The following is a 25,138-nucleotide window of genomic DNA, read 5'->3' as shown; positions in this document are numbered from 1 at the left end:
CAGAGTGTCCAAGTAGAGGTCACCTGGGGAGTGTGGACTTAGGTGCTGGTCTATCATTGGGAGGTGTTAATTGTGGTGGACATTCTTGGAGGTGCTGTAGAGAGATCAGGAAGGAGTGGTGTGTTTGGGGTCAGTTTGGTGGTTTGGAGGAGAACTCAGGAAGGAATCAGAAAAAGAAAAGTATCAGTATTTGAAATGATTAATTAGTGAGTGAGTTTCTGAAATTATGTTGTTTTCAGAGGAAAGAAGAATTGGGAAAGAGATGAGCTTTGGGAGAACAGATGAGAGCTGCTACGTGGCTAATGATGGGAGAGGTGGTGTAGAGAGAGGACTCAGGCTGCAGTGGTTGAGAGCCTGCAGAGAAGTTCTCAGACCACTGTCTGTTCATCTTGCCTCCTGCTGGACAGGGGTTTGGTGTGGGCAGAAGTAGCTTTGCCCAGTGTTAGATTCTCTGTGAGCCTAGATGAAAGGAGGAGGAAATGAGAGGATCAAGTCTCCTGCCAGCTAGTGTTTGAGAGAAATGCAAGGATCCTGTCTTTCTTTTCCTGCACAAGCATTTTCATTCATGTCCATCGAGTCGGTGATGCCATCCAGCCATCTCATCTTCTGTTGTCCCCTTCTCCTCCTGCCCCCAATCCCTCCCAGAATCAGGGTCTTTTCCAATGGGGAGTTGACTTAGATGTATATGTACTATAATAATAGTATATTGCATACTATATACTATTTACTATTTCTCAAGTGAACCAGTGAAGTCGCTCAGTCGTGTGTGACTCTTTGCGACCCCGTGGACTGTAGCCTACCAAGCTCCCCCATCCATGGGATTCTCCAGGCAAGAATACTGGAGTGGGTTGCCATTTCCTTCTCCAGAGGATCTTCCCTACCTAGGGATCGAACCCGGGTTTCCCACACTGGAGGCAGACGCTTTAACTTCTGAGCTACCAGGGAAGCCCAAGACCTAATAAAATACAGCTATAAAATGATAGATAGGCTGTATAAAATTTGTATTGCAAATTTCAGAGAAACAGTTGTTTTGTTTGTGCTTTCTTCTTTCAGTATAAACAATCTATGTTTTGCCATTTTCTGTAGAAATTTCTGTTACTTGATGAGATGTCACAGTGCTACCCTCAGCTGCCATCAGATGGTAGAACAATTGTGGATGTGCAGGCATTTACAGCTTTTTGGGAAAAGGTAAGAAACCTTCCATTCCAAAATCGTGACTGCTAAAAGAAAACTGTGACATAGATTTACTGGAGAATTTTGAGATTTACACATACTGTAAAATGTGACTTTCTCATTTACTGAGAATATGTTATAAAAATTCTCGGAATCAGGAATAAGGTTTACAATGAATGGAGATTAAGTGTAATAGCCTGAGGCATTTGACATGTTGCTTTTTTTCTCATTTTCTTTTTTTTATTTTTTTGATTTCCTGTCAACTTCTCTTTCTTTTTTTTTAATTTAATTTAATTTAATTTTAAACTTTACATAATTGTATTAGTTTTGCCAAATATCAAAATGAATCCGCCACAGGTATACATGTGTTCCCCATCCTGAACCCTCGTCCCTTCTCCCTCCCCATACCATCCCTCTGGGTCGTCCCAGTGCACTAGCTCCAAGCATCCAGTATCGTGTATCGAACTTGGACTGGCAACTCGTTTCATACATGATATTTTACATGTTTCAATGCCATTCTTTGGGTAATAACCTTTTTCTCATTTTCAAGAGAGCTTTCAATGTATTAGCATGTGTTGAGCTTAAAGTATGTAAATTCTTCTTTTAATTTTTAGTTTATTTTTCATTATGTTTTATTACAGAGTATTAAATATAATTTCCTGTGCTATACAATAGGATCACCGTAAAAAAAATATATAGAACATAAATACATTTTTTCATGAAAAGTGAAAGTTGCTCAGTCATGTCTGACTCTTTGTGACCCCACGGACTATACAGTTCATGATTATCTCTAGGGCAGAGTACTGGAGTGGGTAGCCTTTCCCTTCTCCAGGAGATCTTCCCAACCCATGGACTGAACCTAGGTCTCCCACATTGCAGGCAGATTCTTTACCAGCTGAGCCAGAAAAGCCAGATCTAATACTCTGGGCTGAAGGGTGAAGTGTTAATCACTTCAGCTGTGTCTGAGTCTTTGTGACCCCATGGACTATAGCCCACCAGGTGCCTCTATCCATGGGAATGGATACCCACTCCAGTATTTCTGTTCTTGTTCAGTAGCTCAGTAGTGTCCAGTTCTTTGCAACTCCAAGAACTGCAGCATGCCAGACTTCCCTGTCCTTCACCATTCTCCCAGAGCTTGTTCAAACTCATGTCCATCGAGTCAGTGATGCCATCCAACCATCTCATCCTCTGTCATCCCATTCTCCTCCTACCTTCAATCTTTCCCAGCACCAGGGTCTTTTCCAATGAGTCAGCTCTTTGCATCAGGTGGCCAAAGTATTGGAGCTTCAGCTTCAGCATCAGTCCTTCCAATGAATGCTCAAGATTGATTTCCTTTAGGATTGACTGGTTTGATCTTCTTGCTGGCCAAGGGACTCCCAAGAGTCTTCTCCAACACCACAGTTCAAAAGCATCAATTCTTCTGCACTCAGCCTTATTTATGGTCCAATTCTCACATCCATACATGACTACTGGAAAAACCATAGCTTTGACTATATGGACCTTTGTTGGCAAAGTAACGTCCCTACTTTTTAATACACAGTTTAGGTTTGTCATAGCTTTTCTTCCAAGGAGCAAGCATTTTTAATTTCATGGCTGCAGTCACTGTCTGAAGTGATTTTGGAGCACAAGAAAATAAAATCTGCCACTGTTTCCACTTCCCCCCTTTCTATTTGCCATGAGGTGATGAAACCAGATGCCATGATCTTAGATTTTAGAATGTTGAGTTTTAGGCCAGCTTTTTCACTCTCCCCTCTCACTTCCATCAGGAGGCTCTTTAGTTCCTCTTCACTTTCTGCCATTAGAGTGGTATCACTTGCATGTTTGAGATTGTTGATATTCTGCCAGAATTCTAGATTCCATTTTGTGTTTCATCTGGCCTGGCATTTTGCATCATGTAGTCTGCATAAAAGTTAAATTAGCAGGGTGACAATATACAGCCCTGACGTACTCCTTTCCCAATTTGGAACCAGTCTGTTGTTCCATGTCTCATCCTAACTGTTTCCTCTTGACCTGTATACAGGTTTCTTAGGTGACAGGTAACATGATCTGGTATTCCCATCTGTTTATAAATTTTCCACAGTTTCTTGTGATCCACACAATTAAAGGCTTTAGCATAGTCAATGAAGCAGAAGTAGATGTTTCTCTGGAGTTCTCTTGCTTTTTCTGTGATCCAACAAATGTCAGCAATTTGATCCCTGGTTCCTTTGTCTTTTCTAAACCCAGCTTACACATCTAGAAGTTCTCTGTTCATGTACCGCTGAAGCCCAGGTTGAAGGATTTTGAACATTACTTTGCTAGCACGTGAAATGAGCACAACTGTGTGGTAGTTGGAACGTTCCTCTGTCCGTATGGGAATCTAATCAAAGAAGGAACCTTCCTAAAGTTAGCTAAAGCTGCCTCAAATCCCCAAAGAGATAAGATTTAATGAAGAGACCTCTAGGACACAGTATCTTAAAACAGGAAAGAGAAAAATGTGGGTTATATTTTGCATATCAGTTATGTTGACTATTGTTATCTTTTCCCCTTTGTAAAATAATTTGTTACTTTATTAAAATGGGTACATTTTTATAAACTTTAATTTGTAGGCATCAGAGACCCCAACCCTACAAGGCCTTTCCTTTACTGTCAGACCTGGTGAACTGTTAGCTGTGGTTGGACCTGTGGGTGCAGGAAAGGTAAGTTGTGATGCCTTTTGTCAGCTTGATGCAACTCCACAGCACCTGTTCAATCCTCAGAGTGGAGCCCAGAGCCGAGTGTGACTCAGTTTGAATTGAGTGTGTCTAGAACAGTGTTTCTCTAGGTGTGTTCCATGGAACACCCATTTTACAAGAAGGTTTCATGGCAAATAAATCAGGATAAATGCATATTGTCTTTTCCTTCTTGATGCTTCACATGGCCCAGTTGTGAATTGCTTGTGGGGAATTTGGATGTCTCAGTGAAGGAAATTATTTATGTGACAGCTGTTCAGGATGGACAGAGACAATGAGGACTCCTTTTCATCTGTGGCCCCGCCAGGAAGTCTGGAGGTCATAAAGCTCTTCCCGGAAACTTTGAGTATTTCCTCCTGTGACTTGATGTGATCCTGTCGGTGCATGTAGAGTGAATGTGCAGCCATGTGCTGGAGATAAAGATACAGACGTGGGCAAGACCCCAACTCTCTGCCTTTCAGAGGCAACCAGGTTCTGGGGCGAGACAGGCATGCAGACATATTATTTCAGCCCAGTGTCGTGAGTGCTCTGATGGTGTGGATGCATACCACGTCTCTATGATGTTAAAGATCTGAAGGGAATGTGCACATGCACAACAAACAACAAAACAACAACAAACAGCAAACAAACAACAACATACAGAAATCTAAATGTGGGATGTGGGGTTCCCTGCTGGCTCAGTGGTATAAGAGTCCACCTGCCAATGTAGGAGACACAGGTTTGATCCCTGGTCTGGGAAGATCCCACATGTGGAGCAACTAAGCCCATGCACCATGACTATTGGGCCTGTGCTCTGGAGCCTGGGAGCTGCAGCTGCTGAAGCCTGTGCACTAGAGCCTGTGCTCCTTAACAAGAAAACCCCCATGCACTGCAATGAAGGCCCAGTGAAAACAAAAATAAATAAAATTAGAACTGTGGTACAGCAGAAACCAACACAATATTGTAAAAAATAAATAAAATATAAATAAAATAAATCAAGATAAATAAAATTATTTTTAAAAATGTGGGATGTGTGCACGAAAGGGTGCTGATTTCCTTGGTGATGGACTTTTGCTCTGCAGACACAGGTCATTTCAGAGTTCTTTCAGTTAATCATCTTTGATATATTCTTCACACATAGCTTTTTAAGAACAAGTGTTTGTCAGGTAAAAGATACCCAGATGCAAGAGCAACTAAATTAAACATCAGATACAAAATACACATCCTGCTGGGCTGCTCTGCTAGAGAAGGATGTTAACCTTCTTAATTACTCTTTCCTGAGTAGAACTTCATTTGAAGGATACCTGGGCAGAGTAGATTGTTTATACTGTTGTTATACTATATTCCCTGGTGGCTCAGATGGTAAAGTCTGCCTGCAGTGTGGGAGACCCAGGTTCGATCCCTGGGTTGGGGAGATCCCCTGGAGAAGGAAATGGCAGCCCATTCCAGTATTGTAACCTGGAAAATCCCATGGACAGAGTAGTCTGGCGGGCTACAATCCATGGGGTCGAAAGAGTTGGACACAACTAAGCGACTTCACTGTACTATTAATATATTCCTTATCAGTCATTTTTTTCCTTGACTTTTTGTGTCATTTTCAATTGTTTTTTTTGGAATCAACTGTGAGGGCTGTACTTTATCCTGTTGAAGGAAAAGGTTCTATCCTGTATCAAGCACCAGGGTGGGGTTGGGTGTGCTGCACGGAGTGTTCCGCCCTGTGTGCTGCCTGTTCACATGTGTGTGCTGCTGTCTGTTGCAGTCATCACTGTTGAGCGCTGTGCTGGGAGAGCTGCCCCCGAGCCAGGGGAAGGTCAACGTCCACGGGAGGATCGCGTATGTCTCTCAGCAGCCCTGGTTGTTTCCAGGAACTGTGAAGAGTAACATTTTATTTGGGAAGAAATATGAAAAAGAACAATATGAAAAAGTAATAAAGGCTTGTGCTTTGAAAGAGGTGAGTAATGACTTGTGAGTTGCATTTATTTGAATTTCAAATAATGATAGTGTTGATTTAAACTACAAGGTTTGTCAAAAGTTCTTTTTTAAAAAATGGAAAGATTTTTTGAATGTTGCTTAATTTTTAAAGTTGGACTTCTGGGATTTTATGCAGGCATATTTACATATGCTGTCCTTTTAATGCTTATGGGATAATGACACTCACAGAATACCTTTTCCGGCGGGGGGAGGGGTTGTTTCAATCTGTGAAGTTTCATTAGCTTTTAACTTTTTTAATGGAAAGCTATAAAAACTTACAAAAACAGAGAGCACAGTGTAATGAACCCTTCATGTACCCACCCCTAGTTTCAGCCAGGATCAGCTGGTGGCCAGTCTCCCTGTATCTCTACCCCTGCCCTCTGCCAGCCCCACCCCCACCCAGAGTATTGTGGAGCAGATCCTAGACCTCAGATTAGTTCATCTGTAAACACTTCATTAGTTTTCTCTAAAATATAGTAAAGCCTTTTGGGGAAAAAAATCACTATATTTCACCTGAAAAATACCTCAAGTTCCTGAATATTATCGACCTGCTAGTCTGTGTTGGCGTGTTTTTGATCATCTCACTGAGAAATCTCCTTCACCACTGTTTGAACCCACGTAAGGTCTGTCCCTGTACTTAGGTGATGCTTCCTTGTTCCCTTTCAGTCTGTGGGTGTCTCTCTCCACTTCATTTTTGACTAGTAATTTATTATTTAAGGAAACTGGAATGCTTTAATATTTCCTTTTAATACTGCATCATTTCACTGAGGGAGATTATTTTCAGAAATGGAGTTGGATTTCATAGAAATGGTGAGATGAAAGGTTTAACTGTATGTTGGGATTTAAATAAGATTAGTGAGTAAATGATGAGAACTAAACTTAACTGATAGGAGAATTCAATTTGGCGAAAAGAAAGGGAAAAAAGTAAATAACGTTAAATACTATGTTACTCTCTTGGGTTATAAAAATCAGTGAATAATAGTATTGAAGGGCTCCCCACCACCCCCACCCCTGGGTTTTGTTCAGTGCAGTCTGGAATCCCACTATTCTCTTTTACTGTAAGGAAAAGACAGGGACAGATCTTCAAAGGTGTGGTGTTGAAGACTCCAAACCTGCTTTGTGAGGAAATGGTAATTCTCCTCGAACAGCATAGGATATATCAGGTGATCGTGTGCATGCTAAGTCACTTCAGTTGTGTCTGACTCTGCGGCCCTATGGACTGTAGCCTGGCAGGCTTATCTATCCATGGGATTCTCCAGGTAAGAATACTGGGTTGGGTTGCCATGCCTTCCTGCAGGGGATTTTCCTGACCTAGGGGTCAAACCCTCGCCTCTTATGTCTCCGGCATTGCCAGGTGGATTCACATCATTTGAACAAACAGAATTGCTTGTTTAATGGGCTTGTTTCTTTATTCTGGGTTCTTGTTCATGGGTGATTGTATGTTTGCGGAAATGATGTCAAATTAGCAGGAATGAGCTAGATTTTTATTAAATGGTGTCGATACCATGTAAGAAAAGAAGGGATAGCAAATGTAGAACAGTGAGAACAGTAGCTCCCATTTATTCAGAGTCCATGTGCAAAGCCTTTTTCTGTCTTTCATACGTGCATGTGCACACACATAATTTAGATTTATGAGTTATTCATTCTTTATGAGTGTCTTCGATGTTCCCATCCTCACTTTATAGTTAGTATAACTGAGGCCTGGAGCAATGAGACACCTTATCTCTACATTTGCAGCTCAAGTTCAGATCCCAGGGAGATGATGCTTTGCCACAGCCTCGTGGGGTGATTGGACCAGTAACACGGGCAGTGTTCTGGGGCTTTACCCACCCTGGGGCATCCGTGCAGCACAGACTCTGGTGGGAAGGGGACCTGCAGGACTGGGCTGCACAGTGATTCTTCTGTATGTGATGTGACATTTCTATAAACATGGACTGCTCTCCTGTTGGTGTGCGTAGTTGGGACATGGAGTTTGGGCCTCTCATACCCAGCCCCTCCTTGGCAGAAAGGGAGGCCCAGCGTGGAGAAGTAGCGGAGAGGAGAGTTCTGGCCCCAGCTTCATCACTTGCCTGCTGTCACTCTGGACATGTCCAGTTACCTGCCTGGACCTCTGACGTTTCTGCAGCAAAATGAGAACATTGGGTCAGAGGGTTTCCAGGAGGTTTTGTTGCTGCTCTGAAATGTCATGTATGACTCCGATTAATAAGAGGTCAGCAAAGGCTTTATGACACCTGAGAACTAGTTAGTAAGTTAAAAGAGCCTCTGCCTGTCTCCTTTTGGATTCCAGGTATCAGAGGATGGTCATAAGGCAATCATAGGAAATAGCAGCATCCTGGAGTTAGTCTGGCCTGTAGACACAGAGATGGCATGTGTGGTAGGAAAGGCTTGGCCAAGCTTCCCTCATAGCTCAGTTGGTAAAGAATGTACCTGTAATGCAGGAGACCTGAGTCTGATTCTTGGGTTGGGAATATCTGCTGGAGAAGGGATAGGCTACCCATTCCAGTATTCTTGGGCTTCCCTTGTGACTCAGCTGGTAAAGAATCCACCTGCAATGTGGGAGACCTGGGTTCAATCTCTGGTTTGGGAAGATGCCCTGGAGAAGGGAAAGGCTACCCACTTCAGTATTCTGACCTGGAAAATTCCATGGACTATATAGTCCATGGGGTCGAAAAGAGTCAGACAAGACTGAGCGACTTTCACTTTCACTTTGGAGAGAAACAGTCCTGGGTAGTAATTCCAGATATGTGTCTCAGTTTCCATTCTTATTAAATGGGGGAGGGTTGGGGTTACTGTAAAGGCTACAGAAAATGCCTGTGAAATGTAAAGAGACCAGAGTTTCAGTTAATGGTGGCTATTGTTACTATTCTAACCTTTTCCTCTCCATCCATTTATCCATCCATTGATCTTGCCTGGCAAATCCCATGGATGGAGGAGCCTGGTAGGCTGCAGTTCATGGGGTCTCTAGTGTCAGACAGGACTGAGCGACTTCACTTTCACTTTTCACTTTCATGTATTGGAGAAGGAAATGGCAACCCACTCCAGTGTTCTGGCCTGGAGAATCCCAGGGATAGGGGGAGCCTGGTGGGCTACCGTCTCTGGGGTCGCACAGAGTCGGACACAACTGAAGCGACTTAGCAGCAGCAGCAGCAGCATAAATGTAATAAAGATTTCTCTTTACCCCTACATCCCCCAAATCTTGAAGGAAAAGCCATAAAAAAAGCAACATTTATTGTTTAAAAAATATTTATTTAAATTGGAAGATAATTACAATATTGTGATGATTTTTTCCATAGAGCAACATGAATCGGCCATGGGTATACATGTGTCCCCCTATATTGAACCCCCCTCCTACCTCCCTACCCACCCTATCCCACTGAATTGCCCCAGATTACTAGCTTTGGGTGCCCTGCTTCATGCATCAAACTTGCGTTGGTCATCTATTTTACTTATGGTACTGTACATGTTTCAATGCTATTCTCTCAAATTATCCCACCTTCGCCTTCTCACCTGAGTCCAAAAGTCTGTCCTTTACATCTGTGTCTCCTTTGCTACTCTGCATGTAGGATCTTCATTACTGTCTTTCTAAAAGCAACATTTTAATATAAAACATATGTTAGTAGCAACTAGATGTATTATACTAAATCTTATTGAAGTAACTCTTTAAGTTCATTGAGCTGAAAATTTTTCTGTAACAAAACAGGGAGACATGAAGTAATCAGAGGGCAATGTTGATTCAGGTTGATGACATCAACTCCAAGGTCTAGGAGTCAGAAGGTTCAGGAATTGAGTCCCAGTCACTCTATTGACCAGATGTTTGGTTTTGGGTTTTTTGATCCTTACAAGCCTGTTTCTTCATCTGTAAAATGGAGATAGTAAAACTATCAACCTCATGAGGTTTTTTTGAGGATGAAATGTGGTAATGATTTTAAAGCACCTGATTGCTAGGGACAAAACAAGTACTCTGTAAATGAGTTTTAAAATAAATTAATTTTTAATTATAAACTCAGCCAGATTCTGGAAAATTATATCCATAAAATGTGACATGTAAGAAAGAAGTATTTAACTTCCATTGTTCAAGTTGATATTTCTATAGGTGCTCTACACATAGTACATTATGTAAATCAACAATAACAATATCCTGTTACCCAGTATAGTATGTAACATTTGTTACATGTTATCTTTAAGGCATTTGAAAATGTTTAGTGGACATGTATTTAAAGGTATCAAATTGATAAATTCTAGTTTAATATTTTTCCACATAGATCACTTACTTGGACATTTCTTTTCAGACTGCTTTGACAATCATCAGATAATAAGTTTATTGATATTTATATGTCTAGGTATAGAGGCCTTCAAGTTTTGAGTTACTTTATTGAGTTGTCTTCATTTCAAATATACCTCAGGCACCATCTGGGTGGCATGATGTGAAAGAGAAGAAGGCTCTGAACTGACATGAGCTGGTTCAGATTCCAGCTCTTCTGTTTAACATCTGGCCAGTAAGGTGACCTCACTCACTCTCAGTTTCCTTAGTTGTGAAATGGGGCCAGTACTTACTGTGCATCTTGCTGTGAGGATTAGAGATAATGAGCATCAGGGTCCAGCACAGAGCTTCATGCACAGATCTTACCCCGCAGAAGCTGAGAGAAGCCATGTGCACATGTACAAATGATGGAGCAGAATAAGATGGTCCTTCATGAGAGATGAGAGATGAGAGCCTTGGCAACCCAGCAGGAAGAGAGATGAGTGCAGGATGGTTTCATGGGAGAGTGTGTTTGGGGTGAGGCTAGAAAATGGGCAGGATATTGATAGGCTGTGAGAGAAAGAGCAATTCCAAATGGAAGAAAAGCTGTGAAGGAAAGCAAGGCCTCCTGCTGTTTGACTCTGGAACCCAGCCCTCCTCTGCCAGGGCCTCACATCTGGCCCTCATTAACCATTTGCTTCTACTGTAAGTCTCCACCATTGCTGAAGGGCCCTTGATGTGCCTCTGGATGGATGGCACCAAACCAGTACCGCCTTTTCCTAGTTTGCCTCTAGTTTGTGTGTCTGCTGTTCAGTGAGAATCAGTTACATTTTTGGGCTTCCCTGGTTGCTCAGACAGTAGAGAATCTGTCTGCAATGTAGGAAGACCTGGGTTCACTCCCTGGGTTGGAAAGATCCCTCGGAGAAGAAAATGACAACCCACTCCAGTATTCTTGCCTCGAGAATTCCATGGACAGAGGAGCCTGGTAGGCTACAGTCCATGGGATCACGGTATTGGATGTGACTGAGTGACTAACACTTACTTACTTAACTTAGAGGCAACAAATATGAATAAGAACATTTTCCTGTCAGTGGAAGGAACTGTAATATATAGTCAGCTCAGGCTTTTCCCCTTTAATCGAATCAGAACACATTGGCTGAGAAATCAACTTGACTTGGTTTTACTTCAAATCCTCCAAAGTGTTTTTCCCCTTGGTGGCTTGTTCATATACAATGTGCAGAGTCAACAACACACTCAAAGTATTACTACCAGACTCAGAGATAATTTCTTGGGTCCTGGAAAGAGAGGCTGTGAGTGCTTTTTCTACAATGTGCTTAAGACTGCTGTATAACAATGGGGTGCTATTTTAAGAAGAAAACCATTTGAACAACATAAAATCAAAGCATAAAAACTAAGCATAACAGTTTGCAAGGACTGTGAACAGTGAAAGAGAGGCCAAGTAATTCTGTGTGGGAGCATGAGGCTGAGAACATAACACAGCTCATTTTTTCAATGAAAACCAAAAGCAAGATATGGTATTACTTTCTGAGCCCAAGAAAGAAAGAATGTGAGGTGATTATAAATTATTACAACAAAACATTTCCTGCCTTTCATCAGATGCACCTCCATTAAGATTTGAGTGAGTGGAGAACCTGTGTGTGCCTGTGTCTTTGTGGTGTCAGGGAGGGTTCGGATGGAGTCTCTTTCTTCTGTGGTGGTCATGTGCTTTTTATGTTATGATTCACACTGTAAACAGTGTCCTACTGTTGGCTTGGTGAGAAAATAGGGATCAGTCACCAACAGCAAGTTATAATCAACTCATGTCATTTCTTCATTTGTGGAGGTATTCACACACTTGTTTAGATTCTCACAGCATCCTTGAGTTTAGAGACTCTGGTTTCCGCAGCACATTCTATAGCAGAGGAAAATGAGACTCAGGGAGGTCAAAGAACTTGTTTGTCATGGTGGCACCAGTGAGCTACTTGCTTTCTCCCCAGATTTGCTGCAGTAGAGACAGAGAAGTGAGGCCTTCACCTGCAGAAAGGTACTGCTGTGCATCCTAGGTTGAGGCATGAGAGGTTTCAGTTCAGTTTAGTTCAGTCGCTCAGTTGTGTCCGACTCTTTGCGACCCCATGAATTGCAGCATGCCAGGCCTCCCTGTTCATCACCAACTACCAGAGTTCACTCAGACTCGCATCCATTGAGTCAGTGATGCCATCCAGCCATATCATTCTCTGACGCCATATCATCCTTCTGCCCCCAATCCCTCCCAGCATCAGAGTCTTTTCCAATGAGTCAGCTCTTCACATGAAGTGGCCAAAGTACTGGAGCTTTGGCTTTAGCAGCGTTCCTTCCAAAGAACACCCAGGACTGATCTCTTTCAGAATGGACTGGTTGGATCTCCTTGCATTCCAAGGGACTCTCAGAAGTCTTCCCCAACACCACAGTTCAAAAGCATCAATTCTTCATCGCTCAGCTTTCTTCACAGTCCAACTCTCACATCCATACATGACTACTGGAAAAACAATAGCCTTGACCAGATGGACCTTTGTTGACAAAGTAATGTCTCTGCTTTTGAATATGCTATCTAGGTTGGGCATAACTTTTCTTCCAAGGAGTAAGTGTCTTTTAATTTCATGGCTGCAGTCACCATCTGCAGTGATTTTGGAGCCCAAAAAAATAAAGTCTGCTACTGTTTCCACTGTTTCCCCATCTATTTCCCATGAAGTGATGGGACCAGATGCCATGATCTTCATTTTCTGAATGTTGAGCTTTAAGCCAACTTTTTCACTCTCCTCTTTCACTTTCATCAAGAGGCTTTTGAGTTCCTCTTCACTTTCTGCCATAAGGGTGGTGTCATCTGCATATCTGAGGTTATTGATATTTCTCCCAGCAATCTTGATTCCAGCTTGTGTTTCTTCCAGCCCAGCATTTCTCATGATGTACTCTGCATATAAGTTAAATAAGCAGAGTGACAATATACAGCCTTGACGTACTCCTTTTCCTATTTGGAACCAGTCTGTTGTTCCATGTCCAGTTCTAACTGTTGCTTCCTGATTTGCATATAGGTTTAGTAGATAAAAACTCCGAACAAACTCTGTCTATGACAGAATGTGCCAATTAATAATTACAGGCAACCTAAGACTTCTAATATAATACCATCGAAATTAAGTCTAAGGCAGAGGAACCAGGGATCAAATTCCCAACATCTGTTGAATTATAGAAAAAGCAAAAGAATTCCAGAAAAGCATCTACTTCTGCTTCATTGATATGATAAAGCCTTTCACTGTGCGGATCACAACAAAGGGTGGAAAATTTCTAAAAGAGATGGGAAACCAGACCACCTTACTGGCCTCCTGCAAAACCTGTATGCAGGTCAAGAAGAAACAGTTAGAACTGGACGTGGAACAACGGACTGATTCCAATTTGGGAAAGGAGTACAAGGCTGTATATTGTTACCCTGCTTATTTAACTTATATGCAGGGTACACCATGTGAAATGCCAGGCTGGATGAAGCATAAGCTGAAATAAAGATTGCTGAGAGAAATATCAATAATCTCAGATATGCAGATGACACCACCCTTATAGCAAAAAGTGAAGGGAAACTAAAGAGTCTCTTGATGAATGTGAAAGAGGAGAGTGAAAAAGTTGGCTTAACACTCAACATTCAAATACTAAGATCATGGCACCCAGTTCCATCACTTCATGGCAATAGATGGGGAAACAATGGTAACAGTGACAGACTTTATTTTCTTCGGCTCCAAAATCACTGTAGATGGTAACTGCAGTCATGAAATTAAAAACGTTTACTCCTTGGGAGAAAAGCTATGACAAATCTAGACAGCAAGTTAAAAGGCAGAGGTATTACTTTGCCAACAAAGTTCCGCCTAGTCAGGGCTATGGTTTTTCTGATAGTCATGTATGGCTATGAGAGTTGGATCATAAAGAAAGCTGAGTGCAGAAGAATGGATGCTTTTGAACTGTGGTGTTGGAGAAGACTCTTGAGAGTCCCTTGGACTGCAAGGAGATCAAACATGTCAATTGTAAAGGAAATCAACCCTGACTATTCATTGGAAGGACTGATACTGAAGCTCCAATACTTTTACCACCTGATGGGAAGAACCAACTCATTAGAAAAGACCCTGATGCTGAAAAAGATTGAAGCCAGGAGGAGAAGTGGATGACAGAGGATGAGATGGTTGGATGGCATCCCGGACTCAGTGGACACGAGTTTGAACAAGCTCCACGAGATGGTAAATGAAAAGGAAGGCTGGAGTGCTGCATTCCATGGATCACAAAGAGTCAAACACAACTGAGTGACTGAACAACTTCTTAAGCCTGATTTCTATCACATCATTTTGGGAATGTACTTGTCAATTATTCTTTTTTCCCCATGGTACTCTGGGGAAAATAGGCTGCTTTGTCTATTTACTTCTTAAATAATATTCAAATATAACTTTTGATTAATTCCCAGATCCTCAAGTTACAACTTTATTTCCTTCTTAGCTTTGAGTTTTTCCTGCTTTCACAGACAAGCATCTGCTTAGTCCAGCTGATCTGCTGGGTGTCCTTTGAGCACACTGTTTCTTTCCTTTTGGTTTTCCTGCCCAGCTTGCTCTTTCTGCTCCCATTTCTTGTACAGACCTTGTCTGTCACTTACTTTAAGTATTACTGTGAAGACTTGGGTTGGGTGTTATCCCTTCTCTCAAAGTGGGAAGCTGAGGCAGAGATCAGCAAAATGTCTTTTTAAGACACACTCATTCCTTGATAAAAACAAGTCCTGTGCCTTCACCTCCTGGGCCACCAGCTCTCACACATGTGTCTCTAGCACAGACCTTCACACTTGCATGTACAACTGCAACATGACACCACTGGGAGGTCATCTCAGCTTGTCCATGAGTGGAGTTCCCTAAACCTGCATCCACCACCTTCCCCAACTCAGTAAATGGAGACCCTGTCCTTCCCCTTCCTCACCCCAAACACCACAATCTCCTCTTCTCTTACAGCCACACCCATCCTGTCAGCAGGTCTTTCAGACTCTGCCTTCAACATGTGCCTGGAGTGTGACCCCATCTCTCCATTCCCACTGCTCTCACTCTGGTCCTGACCACCGTCATCTCTCACCTCGATTACTCTGGTAGCCTCCTCACTTGTATCCACCCTCACCCTTCCCTACTTACTGTCTTTTTCTGTAAAACACAGGAGTGATTCCTTAAAACCTCAAATAGGTCCGTCCTCCCCCCTCCTCTTCTTACTGGAGTGCCCCCAGGCTCCTCTTGCTGTGTCTCTGCCCTCACTCCCCTCATTCTTACTCAGCTCTGCTCTCCTCTCTCCTTGCTTGTCCTGAACACCTTGGGCATCTCCCCGTGGCCCCTGCACTTGCCCCTCCCTCTGTGTGGAGCAGCTTCTCCAGGTCTACCTGAGCCCCTCCCCCAGATCTGCTCACAGGGCTCTGAGCAGAGCCCTCCCCCCCAGTGTGGACTCACTTCCCTCCTTCACTCTCCATCCTCCTGAGCCAGCTTGCTTTTCCTTCTTGTCCTCAGTACTTGTGCTCAGGTTAATTTTCCATATCGTCCATCTTCCATCATGGAAAGAAACTCTAGGAGCTTTGTTTGTTTACAACAGAATTCATTGTGCCCAGAGCAATGCCTGTCATACAGTAGGTCCTCAGTAAATATCTGTTAAAATGGTCAAATGCATAGATGCTGTGCAAAACTACAGATTGAAAACAAATAAAAAACACTGAGACTTTTTTTTTTTAATGTTCAAGGTCACAGTTTAGTTACTCTGACTTATACCCACTGCTTTAGCTTCCCAGGTAGTTTGGTGGGAAAGAATACACCTGCCAGTGCAGGAGACACAGGAGACACTGATTCGATCCCTGGGTCAGGAAGATCTCCTAGAGGAGGAAACAGCAAACTGCTCCAGTGTTGTTGTCTGGAGAATCCCATGGACAGAGGAGCCTGACAAGCCCTAGTCCATGGGGTTACAAAGAGTTGAATACGACTTAGCATCTGAGCATGTATGCATGTTAATCAAATACTTGTATGAGGAACTAATGTGAAAAGTGTAAGATGGTAGTAGAACACATTTTATATCTTTTTCCCCTTTTCTATCTGTATAGGATTTACAGCTTTTGGAGAAAGGAGATCTAACTGAGATAGGAGACAGAGGAACCCCGCTGAGTGAAGGACAGAAAGCCCGGGTCAGCCTCGCCAGGTAAGTGGGGTTTCAGTTGCCATCATGCCCCTCTCCTCCACGGCTCCTAGTGGATGTGAGCACGCAGACCCCGCTCACCGGGTTGGGCTGTGTGAAGCAGGGTTTTGGCCCTTTCCCTGGGGTTCTGGAAGGAACCTGGAGTTGTTGGATGCCATCACGATTCAGAGATAAGACCCAGGGAGTGTGAAGTGTCCTCTCCTGACATCTCTCTGTGTTTTCTAGAGCCATGTATCAGGACGCAGACATCTACCTCCTGGACGATCCGCTCAGCGCAGTGGATGCAGGAGTCAGCAGGCACTTGTTTGAACAGTGAGTTTGCTCCTGTTTTCTATTGTTTCTTCTCTCCAAGTGCCCTTCAAAGATGATGGAAGAGAGCTCAGAAAGGTCTTTATGCTCCAGGAGACTCAGCTCCCTCTGCCCTGGTGTCCCTCCCTTCCCTCCCTTCCCTCCACAGAAGATCTGTCGTAGAGAAATCTTGCCTTATGATGAGGTCAGGACAGGAACATACAGCAGGTGCTTCCAGTGTGTGGGGGCCAGTGGGGTCCGTGCTTTAGGGAGTGAGGGATAGATGGCAGTTTCCCTCCTGCTACTTGCAGTTGATTACCAGACACTTCGGGTGGATCCAGATGCCAGGAATAAGAAAGATGATGTAGGGTTTTTAAATCAGAGCATGAGACTCTATAACCTGGTACTTGGCTGCCAGTTTCCTTCCTCCATCATTTGCTTAAGGCACTTTAGAAGAGATGTTTTCAGTACTGACATAGGGCTTCAGTTGGAAAGACCCTGTTGGCTTATGCTTGTTATTCTATCACTTTGGAAATAAAGTCTTTATTAAGTCTAGATTTAATAAAGACTAGAACTTGAGAATCATTTATTCCACATTTGAGTATGATTTCAATCATTTCATGTTATTTCATGGACACTTACTAGAATTAATACTTAGACCTACAATGTAGAGTCACCTATAATCTAGCTTAAGTCTTGACTCTCATTCCTGTTTCTAAAATGTAGAACTTGTCAGTGGCTCCTGGTTGGCTACACAATGACTAAAGTAGAACAACTCTGATTCTTTTCTGTGTATAATGTGTCCTAACACACACCAACTGAGGCCTCTTATGGAGTCTAGACTGGCCTTTTTGAAAGCCTTGCAAACTTGTTTTTTTCCTAAAACAGCCTCCACATCTCCCCCACGGTCAGGTCGCTTGCTGTTGTTCACTTTGTTAAAGCCAATGAGCCTTCCAGATGCGCTTATAAATACCCTGCACTTATAAACACCCTGCTGTGTGCACTGAGATCAATGCCTTACTGAATATAACCTCTTAGTTTACAAGGAGGACAGTTAGCCAGGAGAAGGGAAGGACCTCACTAAGCAGAATAAGGGAGAAGAGGATGCCCAGCTCTCATTCCTGCCTCTGAGGAACCTATCTCTATGTGGAGATTGTTAAGACAGATGCCTGAGAAAAGCTCAGCAGAGTCAGGGTTTAGAGGGTTTTAATACAGGATAGTAAGTGCTGACAGAGAAGGCAACGGCAACCCACTCCAGTACTCTTGCCTGGAAAATCCCATGGACGGAGGAGCCTGGTAGGCTGCAGTCCATGGGGTCGCTAAGAGTTGGACACGACTGAGGGACTTCACTTTCACTTTTCACTTTCATGCATTGGAGAATGAAATGGCAACCCACTCCAGTGTTCTTGCCTGGAGAACCCCAGGGATGATGGAGCCTGGTGGGCTGCCGTCTGTGGGGTCGCACACATGACTGAAGTGACTTAGCAGCAGCAGCAGTAAGTGCTGAATGTAAAGTGGAAGTGGCAGCTGGAGACTTTCACTGAAGTTGGAAAGCTCCCTGTGCCCAGGGCTGGGCGGGCAGTGCCCTGGGGGCCTGCAGGCTGACCAGGTGCATGGAGGCTGAGAAGAGAACCCAGTCCTTTGCTGAAGCAAGAGTAGAAAATCAGGTATGGAGGGAGGAGGAAGCAGGGCTGTGAGAACAGCAGGCACGTCCTCACCTGGAGGAGGTGGAGTGTGCAGCAGGGAGAAGCTGGAAATTCTTTCTGCCAGGTTCTGTGTTAGTTTCTAGGACTGTGTCTGTCCAGGCTGCTCTCACAGGAGACCAGTGCTTGGTGGCTTAGAAATAACAGAAGTTTTTCTCTCATGGTTTTGGAGGCTGGGAAAGTCCAAGTCAGGGTGCTGAAAGATTCAGTCTGCTGAGAGTCCGATTCCTGCGGCCTCACGTGGTGGCAGAGGTGAGGGAGCCATGTGGTTCCTTTTATCAGGGCACTAATCCCTTTCATTCAGGCTCCATCCTCATGACCTGGTCCCTCCCGATGGCCCCACCTCCTATTACCAACACAGTGGGGATTAGGTCTCAATGTATGACTTTTGAGGAGAAAAGCATTCAGTCTATAGCAAGTTGTCACAGATGGGGGTGATCAAAGAATAGAAATTAAATTTCTCACATTTCTTGAGGCTACAGGTTCAAGGTGTGGGTGGTTTGGTTTCTCCTGAGACCTCTCTCCTTGGCTTCTGACCACATGCCCCTTGCTGTGTCCTCACACAGTCGGGGTTTTCTCTAGTAGCAGTGAGCAGGGGCTACTCTCTAGCTGTGATGCATGGACTTCTCATTGTGGTGGCTTCTCTCATTGCAGAGCCCAGGCTTTATCATGTGTGGGCTTAGTAGTTGCGGTTTCTGGGCCCCAGAGCACAGGCTCAGTAGTTGTGGTGCATGGGCTGAGGTGCTTTGCACATGTGGGAGCTTCCTGGACCAGGGAGGGATCCCGTGTCTCCTGCACTGGCAGGTGGATTCTTTGCCACTTAGCCAGCAGGGAAGCCCCCATTTGTATATTTTTGCTTATATGTCTGTTGCCTTAGGAGACTGACCTAAGAAAACATTGGTATAATTTATGTCACAGAATGTTTTGCCTATAATCTCTACTGGGAGTTTTATGGTGTCACATCTTATGATTAAGTATTTAAGCCATTTTGAGTTTATTTTTGTGCATGGTGGGGGGGTGTGTTCTAACTTTATTGATTTCATGCTTGTGTCTCTGTCCTTGTATCTTAGTCTCTTCATCTAAGCATACCAGTCAGATTAGATTAGATTCAGTATAATTAAGGGTAATGATTACCTTTTTAAAGTCCATGACACCAAATTCTAAGGTACTGACTACTAAGGTGACAACATATGAATCTGAGGGGATGTGATTGATTTACAGCAGGTCCAGAATAGCAAAGTAGAGACTTCAGCAGAGTCAGCAAATGAGAGAGGGAGGCCTGTGAGGAGCTCTGGGCTCTGGACACTAGGAGCTGGCTAGAAGCTGGGATTCCACATCCACTAAGTGAGCGTTGTTAGACTTTGGTGGAACCTGCCCTTGTATAAAACATGCTTAGTGTTGGGGTGATAAAAGAGTGGTGGAGATGGATGGTGGTGATGGTTGCACATCAGTGTGAATGTACTTAATGCCGCTGACTTGTATGCTTAAAACAGCAGAAACAGTAAATTTCATGTTAGGTATATTGTAACACACATACAAACCTGAATAGTGGCACAGAATCCTTGAGAACAAGAGGCAACAGGGCAGATGACACATGGCATGGTCTCCAGCTCTCTGATCTGACCCCCCTTTCCCAGCCTCTCCCGTTCATGCCTTGATGAATTTTCCCTTAGAGAAGTGCCTGTGTCTTGCCATGAGTTCAATGACAAGAGCTCGTGCTGTGACAGTGATTCCCCACCCCCACCCTCCTGGCATCATGAGTAGCTCAGCCTCCTTGTTCCCAGCACCCGACCCTGAGTTCACAAATGTGTGTCACCCCGTCTTGTGTGCATCTGCACAAGTTCTCCATCAAGGCAGGAACAGATTCTGCTGGTCATTGCATCCATGTCACAGGGAAGGAGAGCAAGGCATTTTGGTGCTAAGGACAGTGTGCTGATCACAGAAGTTCTCCTGAGTTCTTTTTAAAACACTGGAGATAATTATAAAATCCTCTCAAATATTTTGAGTATACCGCTTTGGATATATACTTGATAGAAGCAAGCTTAAGACTTGTTTTTAAACCACATTCTCTCAGTTCTGTTCAGTTCAGTTTAGTCGTTCAATCGTGTCCAACTCTTTGCGACCCCATGAACTGCAGCAAGTCAGGCCTCCCTGTCCATCACCAACTCCCAGAGTTCACTCAGACTCACATCCATCGAGTCAGTGATGCCATCCAGCCATCTCATCCTCTGTTGTCCCCTTCTCCTGCCCCCAATCCCTCCCAGCATCAGAGTCTTTTCCAATGAGTCAACTCTTCGCATGAGGTGGCCAAAGTACTGGAGTTTCAGCTTTAGCATCATTCCTTCCAAAGAACACCCAGGACTGATCTCCTTCAGAATGGACTGGTTGGATCTCCTTGCAGTCCAAGGGACTCTCAAGAGTCTTCTCCAACACCACAGTTCAAAAGCATCAATTCTTCGGCGCTCAGCTTTCTTCACAGTCCAACTCTCGCATCCATACATGACCACTGGAAAAACCATAGCCTTGATTAGACGAACCTTTGTTGGCAAAGTAATGTTGCTGCTTTTCAATATGCTATCTAGGTTGGTCATAACTTTCCTTCCAAGGAGAAAGTGTCTTTTAAATCATGACTGCCATCACCATCTGCAGTGATTTTTGAGCCCCCCAAAATAAATTCTGACACTGTTTCCACTGTTTCCCCATCTATTTCCCATGAAATGATGGGACCAAATGCCATGATCTTAGTTTTCTGAATGTTGAGCTTTAAGCCAACTTTTTCACTCTCCTCTTTCACTTTCATCAAGAGGCTTTTGAGTTCCTCTTCACTTTCTGCCATAAGGGTGGTGTCATCTGCATATCTGAGGTTATTAATATTTCTCCCGGCAATCTTGATTCCAGCTTGTGCTTCTTCCAGCCCAGCGTGTCTCATGATGTACTCTGCATATAAGTTAAATAAGCAGGGTGACAATATACAGCCTTGACGTACTCCTTTTCCTATTTGGAACCAGTCTGTTGTTCCATGTCCAGTTCTAACTGTTGCTTCTTGACCTGCATATAGGTTTCTCAAGAGGCAGGTCAAGTGGTCTGGTATTCCCATCTCTCAGAATTTTCCACAGTTTATTGTGATCCACACAGTCAAAGGCTTTGGCATAGTCAATAAAGCAGAAATAATGTTTTTCTGGAACTCTCTTGCTTTTCCATGATCCAGCAGATGTTGGCAATTTGATCTCATTCTCTAGGGAAACTTAAAGCAGGGAGCGTGAAAGCAATTTAGGAAACCACTCAGCAGCAACTGGAGAGTGTTTTCAAGTCAGAGAATTGGATAGAACCATATGCTGTGAGATATGGTGGTTGTGTGGAAGCTTAGTCATGGGGAGGGTTTTGTATTACAAATGAATGACTCACATGTCTGCTTGCCATTAACAGTTTCCTTCAGTCATGAATTTATATCCAAGGTCATTGAGGCTCATGACTTTTATAGCTTTATGCTGTGAACACAGTGGATTCTATCAGCTACAGAAGGTGAGGGCCTTATGTGAAGTGATGCAGTCTCATCTGTGTCCAGTCATGGATCCCATCCTGGTTCAGCCCCACATCACTAGACCCCTGCCTCCTGCATCATCAGATCTTGGGGTCTGTCCTGATAAGACTCCCACGCTGCTGTCTACACAGCTCACCCTCTTGTCTACACAGCTCACCCACCTGCTCCAGCCCTTCATGGATACACCTCCCCCCCCACCACCTCCACCCACCACCACTCTGCCACCACCACATTCATAAAGCAGCTCCAGGTCCTTAAACAAACAGGCTTCCTTGCTGTCTGCTCCCATCAGCCTTTCCAGTTCGTCCCCACACCCACTCGGTGTCCAGCTGGGCTGGCTCTGTGGGGGTCCTTTCTCACCCCTGTCTGTCTGTACACACCGGTCCCTCTGTCCCAGAGCCAGGGAGCAGTGCGCCAGGACACAGAAGGAAGGTGGAGGATGGGACCTGCCATTCCCTCCTGATCCTCCAGGGGGCGCCCGTGCCCTCTGTCTGCCCACAGCCCTCAGTGGGTGCACTTGACCATTTATGAGTCCCCCTGCCACCCGCTGTAGCTCAGTTTGGAAAGAATCTGCCTGCAGTGCAGGAGACCCGGGTTCGACTTCTGGGTCGGGAAGATCCCCTGGAGAAGGAAATGGCAACCCGCTCTAGTATTCTTGCCTGGAAAATCTCATGGACAGAGGAGCCTGTCGGGCTACAGTCCATGGGATTGCAAGAGTCAGACACGACTTAGCCACTAAACCACCACCACCACCTGCCACCCATAAACTATGAATGCAGGAAGACACCTCAGCCCAGCCTGTTCTTTCCAAGGAACTCTGCACCTGCTGTGCCTTCTTCCAGGATGTTTCCCCACTTAGTCTCAGGGCTCCCGTGTCTCCACATCTAAGACAGCAGCTGCCCTTCTTTTTCCTTCAGAGCACAGGTCACAGCCCAATAGTGGGTTTTTTATGCTTGCTCACTGTGTCCTCTACACGGTGCAGAGTATTGTCTTCCATCTTGACCTATATGGGTGGATCCTCAGCACTTAGGACAGTGCCTGGCTCCTCAGCAAACCTCTGCCGATTGAATGAACGGAGGTGGGGCCTCTGTCTTACTTGTATCACCTCCAGCGCAAGATGCGTCCCCTTTTAATAGAGCCCTTATATAGGATTATATGTGGGATTATAGGATTAACACAGACTATATTGGAATAACTGTTATACAACTGGTTGCTGACTCAGTCATTTCTATGGCATGACTTGGAAATCTTTAAAAACTTGGAAAATAGTGTATTCTTCTCGTGATTTGGATAAAAGCATCATTTAGGAAAAATTCAAAGCCATTAACTGATCTCTTCATTGTAATTATTTGTATTACCTCATCTGTGATGGGATGTTAGGAAGAAAACATCTTAAAACTTTTGGGTTGGTTCATCTTGGACACAATACCCTGTCAGATTTGATTAACATCCACCTTTAGAGATTATTGGCAGGTAATTATGAATTAAGGAGAAACAATTCTGATTCAGTATTAAGTTTTTAGTACTAAGTTTGAACAAGTTTTAGTCAAGAAACTTAGGTATGAACGCTGAACTAACACATGTCAAAGTATAAAAATGAATCATTTTAGACTTAGCAAAGGGATGGTGTGTGTGTTTACATCCCAGGGTCTTGTTTCTGATCATAGACTCAGTGCCCACAGTGTCCCCTTAAGAGTTTTCTGACCTGATGCTCGTGGCTAGGGAAGAGTGGAAAAGAAAGCTGACATTTGCTGAGTAGATTGATGGTTTGATTTCTCAGAACACATGGGTGAGTTGTAATTGATGTTCTAAGGTGAAGAAACTGAGGTTTAGTCACTTGTCTGATGTCGTCTGTCTCATGAGAGGGACTGAGCTGCAGTCTGCTGCCTCCAGACTCTATCTGACTCACTCACAGGCTGAGCTCTGGCCCAGGTTCCTGAGATTTGTTCTGCAAGGGCCTTGGGCTCCCAGAGTACCTGCCTGGAGCCCTGCCTGTGGTCACTGGGGCCCCAGGCTCACCCACTTGCTTCCCTGGAGGGGTTGTGGACCCTGTGGAATGACACTGGGCCTGAGTCCCTTGGGGTCTACATTTGAAATGTAGGAGTAGTTTTTTTTTTTTTTTTTTTTTTTAAACTGTGAAAACAATTTAAGGTTGAATAGTGAGGGGTGTTGGAGAAGGCAATGGCAACCCACTCCAGTACTCTTGCCTGGAGAATCCCATGGACGGAGGAGCCTGGTAGGCTGCGGTCCATGGGGTCGCTAGGAGTCAGACACCACTGAGTGACTTCACTTTCACTTTTCACTTCCAAGCATTGGAGAAGGAAATGGCAACCCACTCCAGTGTTCTTGCCTGGAGAATCCCAGGGACGGGGGAGCCTGGTGGGCTGCCGTCTATGGGGTCGCACAGAATTGGACACAACTGAAGCGACTTAGCAGCAGCAGCAGTGAGGGGTGTCTTGACTAAGAGAACTGGTGGGTGCTCTGAGCCATTGGGTGATTTCCACTGTGATTTGGGCCATTTGGATTCTGTTCTTTTACTTTCATAGGTGGAAGGTGTTCACTCCAAATGAAAGAAGACTTGCTTCCTGAATGGAATTGGGAATATTGTAGTGACTGATAGAGGCAACTCTGGCATTCATTTTCTATCTAACATTCTTTGGGAACAAGTGTCTAGCAAATGCACTCTGGCAAAGATTACCAAGAATCTATTAATTTTTTGTTGTGAATATTTGCCTCATTAATTATAAATAATCACCTAGAAAGCTGTCTAAGAATGTACACATTTTTAAATGACATGGATCCCTTTTCTCGCATTCCCAGATAGAAATAAAATAGTGTTTTAGTTTAGTCAAGTTTTGAAATCTCAGTATTACTCAGTTGTTTTCCTTAATGAAACATGTAAATAATTGTTAAACTGAGTTTTAGAGGAAAAAACTTAGCTGTTTTTGTCTCCTTCAGTAGACTGGTTTTAAGAATTTTTTTATAGCACTAGATTCAAATTTGCTGCTGATAAATTTAAGAACCTAGTTGGATGAATTGATTTGTGTTTACTTAATTTGTATTATTGATTTGGTATTTAAACTAAAGATCTTTCACTGCTGCGTGGTCTTTGTCTCACTGTTTTCAAAATATAGGGTTTCATTGAGGCACCCCATTAATGTGCTTTTGCTTACTGTGCCTTTTACATTTGTAGGTGTGTCCATCAGGCCTTGAAGGAGAAGATCACAATCTTAGTCACGCATCAGTTGCAGTACCTAAAAGATTCAAGTCAGATTCTGATATTGAAAGATGTAAGTAATTTCTAGAAATCCGTGGAATT

At 43.8% G+C, this 25,138-nt stretch overlaps 1 protein-coding gene across 9 annotated transcripts in view; it reads left to right on the top strand.

Annotated features, from left to right (window-relative positions):
• The window catches only part of LOC123464538 (ATP-binding cassette sub-family C member 4-like), a gene marked incomplete at its 5' end in the record, with an annotated part of 335,503 nt that overhangs the window by 7,040 nt on the left and 303,325 nt on the right, over positions 1-25,138 (top strand). For all 9 annotated transcript variants that reach the window (XM_045162462.1, XM_045162465.1, XM_045162466.1 and 6 more), the window contains 6 exon segments: positions 1,087-1,188; positions 3,759-3,848; positions 5,620-5,811; positions 16,196-16,290; positions 16,513-16,599; positions 25,013-25,109. In XM_045162462.1, coding sequence (XP_045018397.1) covers positions 1,087-1,188; positions 3,759-3,848; positions 5,620-5,811; positions 16,196-16,290; positions 16,513-16,599; positions 25,013-25,109 — 663 coding nt within the window.

This window comes from Bubalus bubalis, chromosome 13 (assembly GCF_019923935.1).
Source record: "Bubalus bubalis isolate 160015118507 breed Murrah chromosome 13, NDDB_SH_1, whole genome shotgun sequence".
Lineage (NCBI taxonomy): Eukaryota > Metazoa > Chordata > Mammalia > Artiodactyla > Bovidae > Bubalus > Bubalus bubalis.
This window is presented reverse-complemented; position numbering and strand designations above follow the sequence as displayed.